At 46.6% G+C, this 20,442-nt stretch overlaps 3 protein-coding genes and 1 non-coding gene across 4 annotated transcripts; 3 read left to right on the forward strand and 1 right to left on the reverse strand.

Annotated features, from left to right (window-relative positions):
- The first annotated feature begins 1,381 nt into the window (after positions 1 to 1,381).
- TRNAH-GUG lies at positions 1,382 to 1,453 on the forward strand. Its single transcript has one exon. It is a non-coding gene; the product is annotated as a tRNA-His (tRNA).
- Positions 1,454 to 3,111: 1,658 nt separating this feature from the next.
- LOC120668716 (probable serine/threonine-protein kinase PBL17) lies at positions 3,112 to 4,901 on the reverse strand. Its single transcript, XM_039948471.1, has 5 exons — positions 4,684 to 4,901; positions 4,269 to 4,609; positions 3,917 to 4,186; positions 3,721 to 3,844; positions 3,112 to 3,652 (listed from the first exon to the last, which is right to left on the reverse strand). The coding sequence occupies exons 1-5, from the start codon at positions 4,775 to 4,777 to the stop codon at positions 3,294 to 3,296; spliced, it is 1,188 nt and encodes a 395-aa protein (XP_039804405.1). The 5' UTR covers positions 4,778 to 4,901; the 3' UTR covers positions 3,112 to 3,293.
- An 884-nt stretch (positions 4,902 to 5,785) lies between these two features.
- Positions 5,786 to 9,876, forward strand: LOC120668715. Its single transcript, XM_039948470.1, has 6 exons — positions 5,786 to 6,061; positions 7,802 to 7,855; positions 7,931 to 8,011; positions 8,990 to 9,059; positions 9,153 to 9,241; positions 9,473 to 9,876. The coding sequence occupies exons 1-6, from the start codon at positions 5,876 to 5,878 to the stop codon at positions 9,605 to 9,607; spliced, it is 615 nt and encodes a 204-aa protein (XP_039804404.1). The 5' UTR covers positions 5,786 to 5,875; the 3' UTR covers positions 9,608 to 9,876.
- A 5,174-nt stretch (positions 9,877 to 15,050) lies between these two features.
- LOC120668717 (protein PHOSPHATE STARVATION RESPONSE 3-like) lies at positions 15,051 to 19,161 on the forward strand. Its single transcript, XM_039948472.1, has 8 exons — positions 15,051 to 15,383; positions 16,514 to 17,208; positions 17,330 to 17,543; positions 17,671 to 17,747; positions 17,819 to 17,858; positions 17,958 to 18,027; positions 18,118 to 18,187; positions 18,651 to 19,161. Exons 2-8 carry the CDS (start codon positions 16,549 to 16,551, stop codon positions 18,936 to 18,938), a joined length of 1,419 nt encoding a protein of 472 aa, XP_039804406.1. The 5' UTR covers positions 15,051 to 15,383; positions 16,514 to 16,548; the 3' UTR covers positions 18,939 to 19,161.
- Positions 19,162 to 20,442: the final 1,281 nt, after the last annotated feature.

Raw genomic sequence — 20,442 nt, forward strand, 5'->3', positions numbered from 1 at the left:
CGGTCGATACTCCATTCACCAGCCATGCCACAAATGGAGGTTCCTATCGTTGGATTGTATTTGGGGACATGTCCACTGCTACCTAGCATTGATGATACCGTTCAGCGCGCGGCGTGTCGGTCGGACGGCAACCGCCGCATTCCGGCGCTCGACAGCTCGTCTACCTCTTCTCGCCGGGAACAAGAAGACTGCAGGAGAATGAGCACGAGGATGACGGCTTGGCGCACTCAAAAAAAAAAGAGGATGACGGCTTGGCACGGCCCCTAGTCACCGGACCGCCGGGGTTGCCATTGCCATTGCCATTGCTCGAGGATGAAGGAAGAAGAAAAGCGTCTCTGTTCCTATTCTACTCGGCGCAATCTTAGCCGCACATGTGCCATCCGACGCCTCTGAGACAATCCGGGGGTGGACGGTATTTCATTTACCGTCCACCCCAGACGGTAACTGGGGTACCGTCCGCCCCCGGGTCACTCGGGATGCCACTCGCCAGAATCGGCACCTCCCACCGGGGCACCCGGCTGATATCTTCGGCGCAAACCACGCTCCCCTGGGCGCCACCTGGACTCCCAAAGCCACCGGCGGACGTCCCGCTGTAGGCGTTGAACGACGCCGGCGGCCGGCCCGGCTGAGTCGCCGTGGACGGCAAGACAGTCGACGACGCCGAGAAGAGACATGATGCTTGGCCTCGATCCGTCGTCCATCGTCACCGCCGGCCATGCCCTTGACGTCTGACCTTCGTCGCTAAGCTGCCGCTCTCACAGAAGCAGGAGGCCTGCGCGTGCACTCGCCCGTCGCCGTGGACGCCACTCCAGGAAGGCTAGAAGCGCACCAATCGATCGGCCGGTGCTCCTCTCCTCGGACTTCTCTGGTCACCCCCGGCCATGCCGACGCCGCCGCGCGCGCATCACGCTCCGGTCCTCTCCACGGCCGCCACAGCCCCTCGCACGATCGCACCTCGGCGGCGTCCATACCATGGCCGTGGTCGCGTGGGCCTCCGCCAATCAGGCCCTGTCGCGCAACGCACATGCACTGGTGGGAGGGAGGTGAATGCTTGCTTGGCCTTGGCGTACGGATCTGCTTGACAGCTTTGAGCAGGACTGAATTTCAGGACGCTTCATCACCCTGCTAAGAGCTTCTGTGATGCACTGCAAGTGCAACTCGCGTTCTCTGCCGAGGATTTACATCGACTGACATAGTGACTTTGTGTTACGGGAGCAATGTAATAGCAGTGTTTACTGTAGAAATATGATTTATGCACTCCCAGTCTTGAGGCTGAGGCATGAGTTCTTGGCTGATCTCTTGCTCTCCTCGACTCGTAGTTGCAGAGTAGCAATGCAGCGAGAGCAGATTAGTAGGGTTTCAGTTACCGTCTGCCATCAAAGTGGCTGTAGTTTAGTGGTGAGAAGTCCACGTTGTGGCCGTGGAGACCTGGGCTCGAATCCCAGCAGCCACAGTTTGACTTTTTTTTTTTTTGCCCTTTTCCCATCCAGAATTAGGTTTGGGGTCACAGGACTACAGCAAAGCTAGATATATAGCTATTTCGTGCCACTGGATAGATTTCGGCAAAAGCAATTTTGGGAAAAGTTTCTTTCCATGCCACTGGATAAATACACCACATGATTCGTGTTCCTTTTTATTTTTATGTGTCACATAACCCATGGATCTCCTCTAAGCCTTGAAGGTTAAAAACTCAATCCTACCAGATTCAGACCCAGAAGTAGCTAATCCATCATTTAATTAAAACATATAAAACTTGTGGGAAAAAGTAGGTAAAAGTTTGAAACATATTGAACAATTAAGGTAAGTAGACTGAGTGGCTAGATTATTGAAGGCTAAATTAATGTCCCAAGGTCAAAATAACTTTGTATATTCAAAATCTGTGCCAAAAGTGTTAGGATGTTGGCCATGTGTTTTTGCAAATATGATAATTGATGAGCTTCTTCATCTGCTTGTGAAGGCAAAAACCGGCGACTATTGCAGCGTATAAACTGTAAAATGACAAACATGTATATGACACTAAGATTTTCTCCTAGAAAGAATGCTTGCCAAATAAAAAAGTAGAAGCCATGTGTCTTTATACTGGCAAAAGAAATAGATAGTGCAACTTGCAAGAAATGGAAATAACAAACAAGGTGTAGTAGCAACCATGAGAAGGAGTAATGTAGAACACTATCATGTTTGCAGAGGTCACTGTCAAAAAAGCTCTTTGATATTTTGATCCGAGGAAACAGTAATACATGATAGCATTTGGAAGGAAAATACAAACAACAGGTGACGGCTCACTGGTCAGATAACCGCATTTTGCACTGAAGTATTGTCCTTTTTATTTTTATGTGTCACATAACTCATGGATCTCCTCTAAGCCTTAAAGGTTACAAACTCAATCCTCCCCGGTTCAGACCCAGAAGTAGCTAATCCATCATTTAACCGAAACCTATAAAACTTGTAGGAAAAAGCAGGTAAAAGTTTGAAACATATTGAACAATTAAGGTAAGTAGACTGAGTGATGCTCATCTTATGGTGTCTCTGGAAAGAACGAAATGCTCGTCTCTTTGATAACCTCTCCAATGCTCTTGAGGTCCAGGACCGGATCAAGGTCGACATCAAACTTTGGATAGATGCTGGCGCTACACGCCTTGGTTGTTTGAGACACGAGTAGTTCGCTAATTACTTAGCCCCGATGGGCACTTGTAACTTCATGTCTCATTTGCACCGATGGTGCTTATGGTTGTAACGTGAGCTTCCTAGCTCTGTTGTTGCTGTAAACTCTTCTTCTACTTAATACAATAATGCGCAGGAGAAACTCTTCTTCTACTTAATACAATAATGCGCAGCTCTCCTGCGTACGTATTCGAGAAAAAAAAGTAGACTGAGTGGCTAGATTATTGAAGGCTAAATTAATGTCCCAAGGTCAAAATAAATTTGTATTCAAAATCTGTGCAGGTGTGAATTCTTGGACTATGGCGGATTCCATCATAAGATCAAAGTGCATGGATCTCGGTTTTATACAAACTTAATAATCTCAAATTTCCGCCTGTACTGCTTAATCTCGGTTTTACAATAAACTTCTTTTCTTTTACCCAAGTTAGGTTGCATTGGGGCGCATACACATAGCCCCAAGACTCATCACAATATCTTTAATTTTTTACTTTACAAACTTGGTTTCAGTTGGTCATGGAATATCGATCAAATGATCTTCTTCGGATTATACAGCTGCCATGAGATTAGGATTATGCCAAATATGCCCTTGCGATTATATTATACAGCTAAGAAGCGTACGTCGACCCTACTACCTAAGCCTCGGCGGCGGCGGCCGCGCCTTGTTCCTCTCCTTCGTCCTCGGCGCCGGCGGCGAGGACGGCCTCGAGCGCGATGACGACCCTGGACATGGAGGGCCGGACCTTGGGGTTCTGGCTGAGGCAGTCGTAGGCGAGGCGGGCCACGCGGCCCAGGCCCCGCAGCGGGCCGCCGCCCATCCGCCGGTCCAGGATGCGCTCCAGCTTCTTGGGCCGGATCAGGATGGGCCGCGCCCAGTCCACCAGGCTGCCCTCGCGGCCCCCCGCGCGGGTCGGCTCCACGGCGCGCCGCCCCACCAGCATCTCCAGCAGCACCACGCCGAAGCCGTACACGTCGCTCATCACCGTCAGGTGCCCTGCATCGCCGGCCAGTGAGCCGCAGTCAGTGAGCGGCGCCGGCGGACGGCGGGGGTACGATACCTACCGGTGGCGATGTACTCCGGCGCGGCGTAGCCGTAGGTGCCCATGACCCTGGTGGAGACGTGCGTCGCGCCGCCCATCGGCCCCGCCTTGGCGAGCCCGAAATCCGACAGCTTGGCGTTGAAATCCTGCAGCCAAGAGCAGCGATCAGGCCGGTCGAGCTCGATCTCTCTGCTGATCGATATGGATATGATACCTACCGCGTCGAGCAAGATGTTGGAGGTCTTGAAGTCCCGATAGATGATGGGGCGCTCGGCGCCGTGGAGGAAGGAGAGGCCCCTGGCCACGTCGAGCGCGATGGCCACCCGCATCGTCCATGACAGGCTGCAGGAGCGCCGGAACAGGTGGTGCTCCAGGCTGCCCTTGGCCATGAACTCGTACACCAGCAGCCGGTGGTCGTCCTCGCAGCAGTAGCCGATCAGCTCCACCAGGTTCGGGTGGCTGTACTGCCCGAGGTAGCTCACCTCCGTCTGCATGCCCAAGGTTGAAGAAGATACATGCAAAAAAGAAGAAGAGAAAGAAAAGAAGGAACACTGACGACGATCGACTGACCAGCCACTCCCTGTCTCCCTGGAGGCCCTCCGGGTTGAGCTCCTTGACGGCGACCTCCGTGGGCGCGACCCCCTTGCACACCGCGTCGTCGATAAACCCTCGGTAGACGACGCCGAAGCCGCCCTCGCCGACGATCTGGCCGGGGTCGAAGTCGCCGGTGGCCAGCCTGAGGTCCTCGTACGTGAAGAGCTTGAGGAACCCGTACGCCGACATCGTCCGGAACTCCTCCACGTCCTTGGGCACGGCCAGCGTCCCCTCCGACACCACCTTCCTCAGCTTCGGCGGGGACGGCGGCGGCGCCTCAGCAACTGCACGTGCGAGTGCGATGCGATGATAATAATTAATCCAAGCACATCAAAGTATATACATACATACAAGATCATCAATCCGATCATGGCGCGGCGGCGGCGGTCACCTCGGCGGCGGGACGACGACGGCCGGATGTCGCCGCAGCTGGGGAGGATCCACCGATGCATCTTCCGGATGAGCGGTGGCAGGCTGCTGATCATCCAGCACGCGGATGCGTTCTCTCCGGCCGGGTGGTGGCGGGGGCGGCCGACCGACGGCGGCCTCCGACCACGCGCCGGGGGGAGAGATGGTGGGGTCGACGGAGGAGGCGGGTCCAGAGCTCGATCGGGGAGAGATGAATACGGAGGGAGGCGACGGGAGGGAGGAATGGTCGGAGCAGGGAGCTTGCTTTTGGGTGGCCAGCGCCCCGGCTCACCTGCATGCCTTAATTTGGCGTGCAACGCGCCGCATCACGCAGAGCCACGCGTCACGACAGGCACGCCAAACTGGCTGTTCAAGCTGCAGCTTGTTGCAGGCACCGGGAGCAATGGCCGTGACCGTGAGCCTGTGGCAGGGGAAGCTGTCCTGGCTTCATTTTTTTCAAGTGAAAAGCGGCTAGCTAGGAGAAAGTTCCATTATTGTTTGGTCGCATTATACATGGCAGCTTGTTTCATCGTATTAACGCGAGCCTGATTGGTTGGATGCCAATTTTTTTGCCAAACCAAAATCAAGGCATCTCAATAAAATTTGGCTACCAATTGATTCATATCTAGAAGTTATTACTTCAGTATTTGTGATAAAAACAATGGCAAGTTACTATAAAATTCTTAAATAAATCTTGTAAAAAGGAAAAATATTGGTTGCCATATTTTGGTACTAAACCAAATGAATACCTAAATTTATTGCCAATATTTTGGCATGCTCTGAGCCTCTGGCTTTGGTAAATTAATATCTTGGCTGCCCATAATTTTAGCTTGGCAAAAGTTAGCATCCAAGCAGGCTTTTGTTTCCAAAAACAAACTGCTGCATTTTCCTGCTGGGTTGGGCTGCTCTGGACATTTGTTTGGCTGGGCCTAGGAATCTCTGATCAAGCCCAGAGTAAACTGGAGCAGAGTCCTAACCTGAAATTCTCGACAAAAAAAAAAAAGAAAAAAAAAAGAACCAGCACGTGGTAAGGAAGGTTCCCGAGACATCGGGACGGAAAACTTGAAAGCGTCAAAACAGGGGGAGAGTGGTCGCGGCGGACCGGACGCGAACTGCATTTTCGCCGACCAGACCAACCCAAACCAAACTGCCGGAAGGAGCAAAGGCGGCGAGAGATGGAGGAGACTGCGACGGCGGCGGCGGCGGCGGCGGAACCTGCGGCGGAGAAGGCGACGTCGTACAGGTACTGGGTGCGGGAGGCGACGGGCGACGCGGCGCCGCTGCCCGCGCCCCGCAAGCTCGACGCCGCCGACCTCGCAGCCAACCCTGCGCCGGCCACCCTCGGCTCCGTCTGGAACCAGGTCCGCCTCGTGCCTTCGTCTCGCTTCGACCCTTGTACCGTGGTGTAGCTGATGGAGAAACAGGGGAAAGAAATGTTTTTCTTTTCGTGACCTATAGTGACAGAGAAGCTTGACTTTGGACTTGCCCTGCTTATTAGAAAAGGGGCGGAATCGCTGTAGTAAAGTAATCGTTTCATTGGTAGCAGGGTTAACATTTTCGGTGGAATTTTGCCGAAATTTCGGTATTTTTTTCGTTTTCGCTATACACCGGGAAAAGAAATTTCGGTATTTTTCGGTATATTTCGTTTTAAAATTTAAAAATTCAAAAAAAATTGTAAAAAAATATGTAAAAAATATGATAAAAAACTAGGTGTTTTTCTGAGTGAGTAGCACTTGAAATAATTGAAAAATAAGTTGATTTGGTTGGTTAAAATCACTAAATGGGTTCGGACCCGTTAACGATTAATAATTCTAATGGACTTTGGATGTATTGCGTTGTATGTGTGGACTTTGGACATGAGTTATGTGTTAAATGGTGTATTTGTCATTGTTTTGTGGAGTTATATATATGTTATGCATTATAAACTGTCAATATACACATAATCAGGGGAAACTCTACCAAAATTTTCAAACCATTGTTCAAATGAAAAAGTTCCTAAAACAAAAGTTGTAGATCTCGAAAAACTGAACAAAGTTGGTATTCAAAAGTTTTTCATTTGACCTCGGGAACAGTAGGAAAATCACAAATGACATCATTTTCCGGTCGAAAATCACCGAATTTCGGTCGGAATTCATCGGATTTTCGTTTTTTGAATTTGAATTCTCTTTCCGTTCGGAATTAGCGAATTTCGGCGAAATTTCGTCCAAAATTTCGTTTCCGGCAGTTGGCGGGATTCGAAAAAAAAACGAAAAGGTAAACCCTGATTGGTAGGCAGTAGATCTTTTAGCACCGTGTTTCGTAAAATTTTACACAAAAAGACGAATGTATGTATGGAGTACTAAACGAAGTTTATTTGCAAAAAAATTTCATGGATGGGTGTAACTTTTCGAGATGAATCTAATGAGTCAAGTTCCACCATGATTAACTACAGTGATGTTACAGTAACCTCTCCTAAACATCACCTAATCATACGGTCAAAGACCTCATTAGCTACAGTAACTTCTACAATACCACAGTTGTGGAGTTGATTTTGTAATTAGTGGTCAAAGGGCCGAAAAGTTTTCCTGAAAAATTTTACACCTCCTTCCAAACACGCGCGTAGATAATGGAATTGTTCATATCCCGGCCTCTCCATCCAGTGTGACATATCTGACCAATAGATAGGTTGGTGTACATAATTTTATACCCTTGTGCTAGCTCTTAAATCTCGCAGTCCACCGGAGGGCATGAAAATTATAAATCAATCATCTTGCTGCTTCCTGCACTCTGACAACTCCCATCCCAGTAGTGTAACAAGAAGCTGACTCCCAAGACGATTGCATTGGAGATGTTCAGACGCACAGAACGCCTCGAGATGACACCATATGTAACTTCTCTTCCGTTAGTCCCATTTCGACTTGAGGCGAGAATTCATTTGATAAACGCCCTGTGGCACGATTGGTTTCAGAACATCGTTTCCTCTGTTCAAGTATGAATCAAATTCAATGTTGCATGCTCATCTCTCCTCTTCAGTTCTTATAGCTTTTATGGAATTGCTTGATTTTGGCATTGCCATCAATTTATCTCAAGTTCTCAGCTAAGTTTTGCTGTGCTGCTTGCAGGCTGGCACCTGGGAGGAAAAGAACCTGAATTCATGGGCCAATAGTAGGATAAAGGTGAGATACCTGCGCATATTATTACTTTCTTTTGCCATTTTCATCTGAGCAGTCTTTGATACTACTCAACTGCAGGATTTACTGGGGTCTTTAGATCCTTTGGAATTCTCTACTGGCAAGGCATCTGTTTATGAAGTATCCAGATGCTCAGGCGATGTGAGTATTTAGTACCATCTTTCACAGAATCATTTGATTTTTCATTAAAAAATGTTCAATGGTGGAGAATGATTTTTGTTATTTTGCCAGCTAAGTTTATGTGGTATGCTGATGTTGTTACCTCTTATAATCTTAGTACTCTAGGATTAATATAAGGTAGCACTTTTGTAGACTTTCATGGGATTCTTACAAATCTAAGGTGTCCTTTAATATAAATGAGTAATCTGTCAACTGATAATAAAGTTAATAACCTTCAAAGGATTTGGACAGGAAAAATAGTAATATTATTATATATGTGAGCCACAAGATATTTTTTTTATGATTTCCAAGCTTAATTTTTAGACATGCCTCATGTTCACCCTCTTCATGTTAATTTCCAGAAATCTTTTCCACCATATAACAGCTTTGTTTGTGGATCAACAAGTGTGTGATATTGTCACTAATTTTACTATTAGTTTTTTAGTTGTAAACTTGTAATTGACATATTGCCAATGTGGACGCTGAATATTGCAGATAGAAGTAAGAACTGATGATTACCAAAACATGCGCTAGCTTCCATCAATAGTAGGTCAGCCAAGTAAATAACAAAAAGGTTGACAAGCATTGGATTTTTTATAATTAACAATGTTATTCGTCATTAAGGTTCACAAGCTTTTGGCCCCTTTTCCTGTCCATGAATGGAGAGTTAGGTAGACATTCAACTTAGCTCTATTGGATCTTTTAATTTCTCCCTAGTCAAACAGCAAAAATCTATAGGCTTATGAAGGGCTATTTTCTTTTCTCTATTTTGATGATCGAGCGATGACTTCTATTGTTTTAACCTTTCTTTCATGGGGTTGCATCTTAGTCAGCGGTAAGGAAATTTTTCTCTACTGTCTCTAAATATTGGTAGATGGAGTCAGATGTATGCTGTGGGTCATTTTGTCCATTTAATTGTAGTGCATATGCTAAATAACCACAATCTTGGTTATTTGGCAGGCGTTCTTAGTTACAGTTCGCAATAAGAAGAGAGTGAGCTATACTTATGAACTGAGCTTGAAATTCAAAGGTGATTTTGTTTTTTTAAAAAAAATTCTGAGTTAACATCTTCATCAAGATTACCTTCCTTTACTGAAACATCACTTGTGGCTGTGTTTTTCAGGTGAATGGTTAATTGAGGAAGAAAACAAGAAGGTCAAAGGTCACCTGGAGATTCCTGAATTTTCGTTTGGCGAGCTTGAAGACTTGGAGGTAAAAACACGGTTTTGCATTGAGTTTCTGTCTATTGGCATTGAAGTGTACAACTTGATCCATCCCATGGAAATAACAATTTTAGAAGAAAAAAAAAGACACATTGTTATATATGCTGAACCAGGAAATGCCATCGCTCGGATGCATATTGATTGATTTATTTTATTTTGTTCTCTGCTGCCTCTATCATAGTGGTTCACAATATATCTTTTTTGTGTGTTTTTCTGTCAGGTAAATGTAAGGTTGAGCGATGACAAGGATCTCTCATCTGACATCAAAGCGCAGATTTGCAAGGATATGAAGTCCTTCCTTGCACCTATTCAAGACAAACTGTGCGAGTTCGAAAAGGAGCTGAAAGAAAGATAGCGAGCTGGGTAGAAGGGCAAGTGACGCTTGCGCCGTTTGCCCTTTCAAAATTACGATTCCATTCATGAAACTGTTTGGCCGCATTGGATCTGCAATGTATGGTTCGCATCGTTGATCTGTACACGGACGGTTGTTGTCTGTGCTTGTAATTCTTTTGAGTTTCAGGTCCATGTGGACGTAAAACTCTGTAACCTGTATGTCGGGTTTTGTTCTGAGAGGCAAAGTTTTGTGCGTGGAAGGAAGACTGGAAGTGCTGCTGGACTGAACAACTGCATGTGTCTGTAGGCGGTTTTTTTTATTTTTTATTTTTTATTTTCGTTTTTTCCAAAAATATATTTTCATTTTCGAAATTTACAGAAATATACCCCGGCTGTCCCGCTGCCGGGCGGCCCGGACCTGGTCGCCCCGCTGCGGGGCGGTAGGGGTTTTTTTGCAAAAATTTTCGCTGAGAATTTGGGCTGAGGACCCTAGAGGACCGGTCGCCCGGCAGCGGAGCGACCAGCCCCGGGGCGACCGCCTCCCAGAGGCCGCCGGCCCTCGTTTGCTTCACCAAAAATTCAGAAAAAAATTCTCGGTTTGTCGTAATACTATTCATATAACATATAATGGTCTAACAGTTCATTGGTATTGTAAAAGTGTGCTTGCATTGCAAGGTAGCATAAACGAAGTTTGAGTACAAAATATGAAAACCAAAACAACAGGTCTATAATAACAATAGAGAAACAAGTGGCAACAACTAACCATCCCTACCGTGCCGATCTCTCTTACGTTGTGCGTGTACGTGATCTGTAGGGTAGCTATGACGGTCCGGTGGCCTCACGTCTCTGACGGCGTAACTGAGCCAGAGGTGTATGCAAGCTGGGATCATCGTCCTGTGCAAGCGTAGCAAACAACCGTGTAAAGTCGTCGAAGGAGGCCTCGTCGTTGTCTTGAGACCACCTACGGATCACAAAAAACCTTTTTTTAAATAATGTTAAATAGGTGAATGCAATTCCGTACAAATAATTGTACGTACCGTGTGTTAGAGGTGGTGGTGGTGGATAGGAATAAACTCATTGATATCCTTCTAGTGGCGGCATAGGGTGATATGAAGAAGGCCCCACTCCGGTGAACTGTTGTGATCCTGAGTGTAAATAGTAATGTATGAGCATTCGACCATAAAATATAAGCAAATAAAATTATGCACCATATATTTGCTTAAAGTCCCTGCAGCTGGTGAACTGTTAGACCATTATATGTTATATGAATAGTATTACGATAAATCGAGAATTTTTTTATGAATTTTTGGTGAATCAAATGAGGGCCGGCGGCCTCTGGGAGGCGGTCGCCCCGCTGCCGGGCGGCTTGTGGGGCCGGCCGCCCCGCTGTCGGGCGACCGGTCCTCCAGGGGCTTCTGCGCAAATTCTCCGTAAAAATTTTTGCAGAAAAGCCCCTGCTGCCCTGCAGCGGGGCGACCAGGTCTCGGCCGCCCGGCAGCGGGGCGGCGGTGTATATTTATGTAAATTTTGAAAACGAAAATATATTTTTATAAAAAACGAAAATAAAAAATAAAAAAACGCGTGTCTGTAGTCAGTTATTAAGCCCATGGATCCCTGAATGCATTGGGCTCGGCCCAATCTACCAAGGAACTCAAATTCTTTAAGGTTATGTTTTTGGGGTTTTCAAGTAAACTCCAGCCCTCTAGTTATCGTCGTCAGGCATACAAACTGACAGAAAGAGTGTTTTTTTAAAGAAAAAAAATATAGTAGAGATAATAAGCAGCATTACAAAGATGCTTTGGGGGGGGGGGTGCTGTTCCAAATCCAAGGACATTGGGTGAGGGGGGACGCAGGATCGGATTATAAACATAAAGGCAAAACGGGGAAGCTGATCAGCGTCGTCATCGTCGCCAGCGATTTCCCCCCGTGTCGCCGTCAGCCGCCGAGGCGGGACGGGTGGCTGGCCGCCGCCGGCGCGTCGCCCTCGCCCGCGCGCGGGTCCTCGGCGAAATTGATTCTGCTTGTAGCTGTGACGTCCCGTTCCACGTGAACGGGTGGTGCCTCGATTGGTTGCAGCAAATCTCATTTTTCTTTTTTTAAAAAAAAGAGAGGTGGAGGCGGATTGGATCATCGTGTAACAAATTAGGGCTTCTTTTGGAGCTTTTAGTGAAGGGAAGCTGTGTCAAACGGGTTTTTTTTTTTGGTGAAGCTGAAATTGTAGTACTTGGTGAAGCTGAAATTGTGGTTTCGCCTAATTTCTTCTGCATACCCATGTTTCACTAAACGATTTTAAAAACAGTTTCAGTTTCATTAGACGGAGTTGCTTCACCAAAGAAATTGCTTCAGAAGTTGTTTTAGGAAAAACTGAAGCTATACCAAACGGAGAGGCAGGAGCTTGTTGGTGGTCGCTCTCGCTCTCGGGCTAGCTCCTCCTCCTCCTCCAGTCCACTATAATGAGTGAGCAAGTGGGCGGCGGACGCGACGAACCGGGACGGCGAGGGGCAACGTTTCAGCTCCGCGGGAGGCCGCCCCCAGGGAGGGAGGAGCTCGCCGCCGTCGAAGCCCTGTCTGGCTTCCAATCCAGGCCCGCGACGGGCAACACTGACCGCAACAGGGACGTGCACGTATGCGGCTGCAACGCATCGCGCGTCGTCGCGCCTGGGACCCATGCTGCCGCGCCCCGTCACGTGAGGCGCATAGGATCGTGTGGCTGCTCGGCCGGCTCCTGTGTGGCACCTGCTTTTGGGGGAAAGCGGCCCGACCTGCCTCAGCCAGGCCGAGCACGAGCAGCTCTTCCACGGGCAGGTCTGGTCTGGATCGTCCTCTGTCTCTCGCTTGCATTGCAGTGGCTCGCCTCGCCTTGGGGGCAGCTGAGCTGAGGGCGATCGCGACGTGCTCGCGCGATATGCCGCCGCATATTCCACCTCCCCTCCCGGCGTCCGGCGGACGGCGACACGCCTGAAAGACCCCTGACGTCGACAGGAGATGGCGGCCGGGGCGACGGACGAGATGCGTGTACTCTCACCTCACTGAAATGGCAACTTGCGATGCGCGACCGGGCCTGGTGAAGAAAGAGCAAGGAGCTAGGGTTCTAACGGATCAGGCGACCTTATTACTGCTATGTAATCATGCTGTTCGGATGCAGATCGACAAGAACAAAATAAGAGCGGCAGGTAGTAAACACAAGTAGGGTGCCGGCCGGTTATGCATGCGCACATAGAGTAGCCGCCTTTCTGAAATCTGAATAAAGGGCGCACTTAGTTGCAGATGATAATGGTGGAGCTTAAGCCAAACAATCAATCATTGGTAAGGGAGAGTGGAGGAAAAAAAAAAGAAAGAGGATTCAGGGAGGGAACCATGTCCCTGTCCAACAAAGGCGAGGCCAAAGTTTCACCTACAAGTTGCCAGCGTCACCTGAATCCTCAAGTGGAGCACTAGTCTCTGTTAATCTATGGTGACCTACAAGTTTCACCTGCAGATGATCGGCGACTATGCATGATGCACGGCTTCATTGTTGATATGGCATCTCCCCAGAGGCAGCCAAATCAACAAGACAAGTTGAGCACTAGTCTCTGTTAACCTATGGTGACCAGATTTGGCCTCGTCCCAGTTGCCAATGGGGGAAGGGCACTATTCTCTCTACTCCCCCCCCCCCCCCCCCCCCCCCCACTTTTCTTGTTCTTCAGAGAAAGGCGAGGGCAAAACCGTCACTTGTAGCATTATGCTGAGCTACTTTGTCCTTTTGTTGGATCTGTATCGGCCAATCCTAGGCCGAGGTTTCAGGGAATCTATCGCCAAATCAGTGGAGCCAGCCCTTGCTTGCTTTCTTTTCTGTGAGCAAGTGGATCAATGATGTGATGGGGACAAAAGGTCCAAATAAAATGGAGCAAGCTAACCCTCTTGTCAACCTCTATGGGTATGAAGGGGGTGTATGTGATCATTCACAAATCGCTACAAGTTCTAATCTTTACTAAAAAAAGTAGGCATGATTGTAGTTATCTTCTATACAAATATTGCTTGGAATCTTGGATCTTGATGAGTTCATGGTCGATGCTTCTTCTTTTTTTTTCTCTTTTTGCACTCGGCCTTTTCTTTTGCATGCACTCATCTCACCTTTTGTTTCATTCGTTCTGTACGGCTAGCTGTGTCTGATAGCTGGTGCTGATTTGTTGTTAGAGAAAAATACGGCTGGCTGGCTGCTGATACTGATTTGGTGTGAGAGAAAATCACTGTTAGCTGATTGGCTGACAAATCAGCTGAACAGTTTTCCTTGCGGAACTCACATTTTGTAATGGTGAGCCATCCTAGACTAACACGAACACAAACCTAGTACTTTTGATAGTGTTAGTCATATATGAACTGATTGCTCCACCTTATCCATTTCATTCTGCCTCCAAGTAGCAACTAACCATTGATTATTGAGGGCAAATTTCGTGTCTCATGCATACATACACTACTAGACTAGTCATTAAACAAATTTGCCACCATGCTTGCGAAAACCTGACGATTCCTCAATGTGTCCATGTCTTGGCACGCCTGTCCTCTCGACTGCATCAGAGGCTGGAGAGATTCCGTCCCCCATTTCTTTATCATTCCTTTCTCAATCCAATGCTTATGTCAGGCACACTACCAGGATTAGTTTATAATGTCACTTAACGTGCTTTAAAGTATGCCCTTCATTTTTCTAGAGGAAGATGTTGTCGACCTCTGCATTTGCCCCTCTTTTTTTTTTTGCGAAACATTTGCCCCTCTTAATGCAACAACAAACAGTTCTAATGTGTCAAGTATTTTTGGACACGGAAAACCATACTGATACATACACGGCAAAAAAAAATCTTTGTCATTCGGAAACTAAACAAATGACGAGATCTTTTTCTCTCTCTCCCCCCCCCCTCTTTTTGCCGCACCTGCCATGTATCAGTATGGTTTTCATGCAAGGGATTAACACAGCATGTGGCTTAAGGCAAATCCACCCAGCTTTGTGCTTACCACTCCTGGATTGCCGCACATGGTTTGCAATGTTAGCAGCAAGTTGGCAAACATCCACTCTGTTCGTTGGACTGGAGCTGGAGCTGGTGGCTGGAGTGATGTGAAAGAAAAATACTATTGGCTGGCTGGTGGTTGGAAGCTGGTGCTGGAACGGTGTGAGAGGAAAACACTATTTGGCTGGAGGCTGCTAGAGCTACCGAACATAGTGATCATTTCAAGATGACAACACAATGATTAAAAAAAAACAGAGCAAAACATGTCTGATGACAGCATTGTCACATACCAACACTGAAACAGAAATGGGCTGGTTAGACCACAAACAAATTTGCCGCAAATGGTTCGTGACCTTTTTGTCAACTTACCTTTCTTGCTTCCCATCAGGATTAAAAAAGAAACGAATTCCGGTGATGGAGAGAACAGATATGGACAAATTTCAGAAAATAATAAAAACAGATGAGAAAAAAAACTTGAGAAATGAAGAAGGGCTGCTGCACTGCGCATTATTAACCCCCTCAAAGACCAAAAACAAGACAGCCAACCAACCGGGCAGGCTGTGGAGTAGAGCACACCAAGGGAGTAGCATAGTTGCCGGGCGCCAATGATTTGCAAGAAGAGGGATAGGATTTAGGCAGCTGGTTGGTAGGTTTCTCAGAGAGAGAAAGAGAGAGAGAGAGAGGGGAGCCAGCCAGATTGGGTCTCGGTCTCGGATAGGTCATAGGACAGAGTCGAGAGAGTGGAGTGAGAGAGATTGGCCGCTGCCAGATTCTGAATCTCCTACAATCCGTGCTCCCACAATCCCGGTGTCTCAGGTAAGACTTAATGTTTCAAAGATCCTTTTCTATCTACACTTCATCGCCTCCTGGCATAAGTCTGGCTGTGTAGGAGTACGATTTTCGCTAGATTTAATAGTTTCTTTTGGGCTGGTCTTAATGCTTTTGGGGGCGCAAATAAACCCATTCTTGATTCCCCGTTCTGCCATCTTTGGTTGATGCACATCGTACGCCCTTTGTCAAATTCTCCGTTTTTTATCACCTTCGAGCTCACTTTTTTTATTTGGGTGAGGGAACAATTTAGGTCTTTCAGGGATCAGTTTCGGTGTCGTGCGTAATTTCTTGGGACTGTTCCGAATTCCAACACTGTCTGCCAGGTTTTTCCCCCTTCCTCAATTCCTCTGATGCTGCACCTCGACAGAGTATGGGCATCAGGGCATGCCATACTTTGCTGCCGGTCAGAAAGACGGTGGCATTCTCTCGCCTAGCAAGAAGGAAAATTTTGAACAAAGTGTGTGGAATGTCTTATCTGATCTTTTCAGTGCTAAATTTTGTTCCTTTCTTTGTTGGTTTTGAGAAAATTGAGAAACATTTGGTTACTTTATTTGAAGATGAGAATCTGACCATCGTCAGAGAATCAGGACAGTTATGCATAATTTTTGGAGTTTGTCCTTTTCAGAACGAAATAATTTCCATAAACTGTGTGGATCTCGTACCGAGCCTTTTCTAACGGATGTGCTTGTTTGCATTTATGTGTCAAAGAAATCTACTGTTACGTCCACCGTTTTCATACTGTTAGCACTTGGGAGTTAGCATTGGTTATCTAAATTGGGAGAAATACAGAATGAATTCTTTGTGTTCATAAACAGGCATGTTTGTAATTTTCTTAATATTATTTGTAATATGAACTATACGCTAAGTTTTGTTTTGTCGCACAACATTCTCTATACAATCAACAATTTTCATGTGCAGGCGTGTAGCCTATCTAGTCAGTAATAGAAGAAGCTGGTTTATGAACACATAAAATTACTGACTATGTGTTCATAAACAAGCTTCTTCTATTTTTTATTTTCTTAATATTATTGTTCGAATTATAAATTAGATGCTTATTTAAGTATTGAATTTCATCGCACAACAATCTCCTGACAATCAACAATTTTCTTATACAGGCCAGCCTATCAAGTCAGTAGTCAGCATAAGAAAAATGAGCTCCCAGAGTGTTGCTACTGGGGAGCAGATTATTGCTCCTGACCAAATAGTACACGCCTGCACATCCACACAAACTTCAGTTCATAAGCTGTTTGATGCTAAACTGGACCACGGGTTCTTGATAGATGACACTTTGTCATCCACAAGTCAATCATCAAACATCAAGACTGAATTGATCCGGACATCGAGCTTGTCAAGGAGCCTATCGGTTAACCTTCACAAAAGAAGCCCTGAATCTGATCCAGAAAGCCCGCTGTCTCACGTTTCACATCCCAAATTTTCTGACCCAATATTGTCTAACTCGTCAACGTTCTGCACAAGCTTGTTTTCTTCGTCTTCAAAAAACACAGATCCATGCCGGCAAATGGGCACTTTACCTTTCCTGCCTCACCCTCCTAAGTGTGAGCAGCAGGTTTCAGCTGGGCAGTCATCGAGCTCCTCTCTTCTCTTAAGTGGTGATACTGGCAATGCTTTAGAGGAAGCTGGACAGTCAGATGATCTGAAAGATTTTCTCAATCTTTCTGGAGATGCTTCTGATGGGAGCTTCCATGGAGAAAGCAATACCTTGTCTTTTGATGAACAGATGGAATTTCAGTTTCTGTCTGAGCAGCTGGGAATTGCCATCACTGACAACGAGGAGAGTCCTCATTTAGATGTAAGTGAAGTGAACTGTGTCCCTTACTGAAAGAACCTGCTGCAGCACTTGAGACTCCAGAACCTCCTTTTCAGTTTCTAGATCTTTTCATAGTACTATTTCTCTGACACAATGTTTTTAGGACATATACGGCACACCACCACAACTGTCATCGCTTCCAGAACCATCTTGCTCCAACCAGAGTAAACAGAATCTAGGGTCACCAGTTAAAGTCCAGCTTAGCTCATCTCGGTCATCTTCTGACTCTGCAACAACTAACAAGTCAAGATTGAGGTGGACACTTGAGCTTCATGAGCGTTTTGTGGAGGCTGTGAACAAGCTTGAAGGACCTGAAAGTAAGCTGGTCATTTTGCTTTATGTCCCACTCGTTCTCAAGTTGTCTGTGTTTACTCTCCCACATGTTTCAAGTTCTATATTTGACAGACCATCATTGATGAATGGTTTACTTTCATATCTCTACAGAAGCAACTCCTAAGGCTGTGCTGAAACTAATGAAGGTAGAAGGCCTAACAATTTATCATGTAAAGAGTCATCTGCAGGTAAAAGTATACTCTCTCTCCTCTAAAAATCAAATGTTGCAACTTACTTTTTCCCTACACTTGTCATGTAGAAGTATCGGCTTGCGAAATATCTTCCTGAGCCTAAGGAAGGTAAGCTAAAATTAACTGTAGTGGGTGCTCAATGCGTACTTCTATATAATAATAGTTTTTCTGGAAAAAAATGCCATCCTAAATGCTTATTGTGTGTAGACAAGAAGGCTTCCTCTGAGGATAAGAAAGCACAATTGGGTAGCAGCAGCAGTGATTCCAGCAAAACTAAGTGAGCCCTCTAATTGCTTAAGCACGGAACATGTGTATAAGCATCACAATCTTAGAATCTTACATTTATTTCCTTGTTTTTTCTTTTTAGGAATTTACAAGTGGCAGAAGCTCTAAGGATGCAAATGGAGGTTCAGAAACAGCTTCACGAACAATTAGAGGTGGGTCTCAGAAGATCCAGATTTTAGAGTGCAGGCTATGTTATGACGTCCATGTTGCACGAGTACTACTGTTGGATCATATGCTTGATTAAATAAATTTATCCAAATTCATACTAGGAATCAGTCTGGTTTTCAGTTCTAGATCAGCATGTACTTAGATATATTGGCCACTTGTATTCTGTTCGTCAGACATCACTATCCATTCTTGAACCGGCCAACTTATGTACATCAGTGGATACATACAGTTATACAAAGAACTAATTGTCACTGTGAACTTTGACCGTAATAATTTAAATTTAATAGTTGGAATCGAATATGTTGCAGGTACTCTGTACTTCTGGTTTAATATTATATATATCTCTATTGTCATGCAATATCTGAAACAGTTAGGAAGCATGTAGTGCACTGACAACTCGATGATGAGATATTTCCAGAACTGATAATTTGAATTTCTCACCATCAGGTGCAAAGGCAATTGCAGCTACGGATAGAGGAACATGCAAGGTACTTGCAGAAAATACTGGAAGAGCAACAGAAGGCTGGCAACTTGTCGCTGAAAGCACCAACCAAAGCACAAGCAGAGTCACCTGAGACGACTTCAAAGGAGAGAAGCGAAGCTGAGGGAGGTACCACTTCACCGCGGCCATCCAAGAACAGAAACCCGGACGTAGACGCAGAATGCAAGTCGCCTGTAGGGAGCAAGAGATCAAAGGTTCAGGTTGATCCTGAGAGAGAGACCCCGTGTTTGTAGCCGTGCGGCCGAAGCCAATGACTTTCTGAATGTTTGGCCCCCGGTTCTGTCTTCTTTCAGGAGCTACTTGCTACTGTCTGCAGCTTGCACAACTGTAGTATCTCTAGTTACCTGTTGATATCATGGCATGAATTGTGGAATGATGTTTGGTACGGACTTCAGATCTTAGCCATTGTATCATATATCTCGACTTTGGAATGGAAAATGGAAGTTAATGTAACTATAGGCAAGTGTGTGTAGCAGGACTGCCTTGGAGCAGGATGCGAGTACTAGGATGCAGGTTTAGGATTGTCATCGGAACATTTTCCTGCATTTTATGTTCCTTAGTCGGAAGGAAAAAAAAAGATACTCCATTGAGTTCCTCGGCGTTGAGAATACCTGATCGCTGGGGCATTCGTGATCATGATAGGTTCACCGGGTGGCAGCTTGCAATAGAAGCACGAGTAAGTAATGGCCCACTGGCCATGGAGTACTTGCCAGATGCCTAGGGGCACTTGAGACAACAAATGAAGGCCCTTGAGGTGATGACGACACGGACACGGTAACTTTCACTATTTCGATTACGTAACTCAACACTCACATCGCAAGCACCCTCGTCTCTATAAACGTATGTATGCAAACCCTATCTGTATGAGTATTCTAAACCAAAAAATCTTCAAAATTGATAAAGTCACCATAAACGTCTCGCTAAACCTATGACCTAAAGTGCTACTGAGGTTCTTGTAACCACCAGGCTACAAGCTCTTTTACCTTGACTCTGTGACTCCATGATATCCAAATACCGGAGGTGCGATCACACGACTACACGAGCAAGGGCAACATATGTCGGTCGCTAAAACTAGTGTGCAGGGTGATAGAATATATTAGGCAACTCTGGATATAATTAGTTTAGGATTGATTGTAATCCAGGGGTAACCTTTCTTATCTCTAGAAGAGGCTACTTGCCCTCCAAGCCATATACTCCTATATATACCGCCCAATGGGCTCAATGCAATACATCGACCATATTATACGCATCCTAACTGTCGGGTATCATGATTAGGGGCACCCTAATCAGGGGACTAAAATTGCCCTAAAAACGCAAACGCATGCTGGGCAACCGGGCCCACGAAGCCCTACAACCTCCTTCCAAGCTGGAAGAAAGGAAAGGACTCAAAGAAGGCCAACACGTGGCCCACGTACTCAGTGCGGCCCGTCCGCACCCCCTCGAACCCGCGGGGTGATCTCCGCCTCGCTCGAGGGCTCCCCGCCGAGGCCCTCGACCGCGCCCCGCGCCTCCGTCTCGCTCGAGGGTAGCGAGTCTGCCCTCGAGAAAGCGGATCGTCTACGCCCTAAGGAGCCGAGCAGCCGGACCCCTGGGGTCCGACTCCATCTCACCGGGCCAACGGTCCCGGACCCGCTTCCCGCTCGGGGACGGGTCCGGTGTCACCACGTGTCCCAGAGATGGAAATGCTTAGCACCTGTGGCCGCGGACCCGGACCACCGCAGATGGGTCCGGGACCAC

This window comes from Panicum virgatum, chromosome 4N, assembly GCF_016808335.1.
Source record: "Panicum virgatum strain AP13 chromosome 4N, P.virgatum_v5, whole genome shotgun sequence".
Classification (NCBI taxonomy): domain Eukaryota; kingdom Viridiplantae; phylum Streptophyta; class Magnoliopsida; order Poales; family Poaceae; genus Panicum; species Panicum virgatum.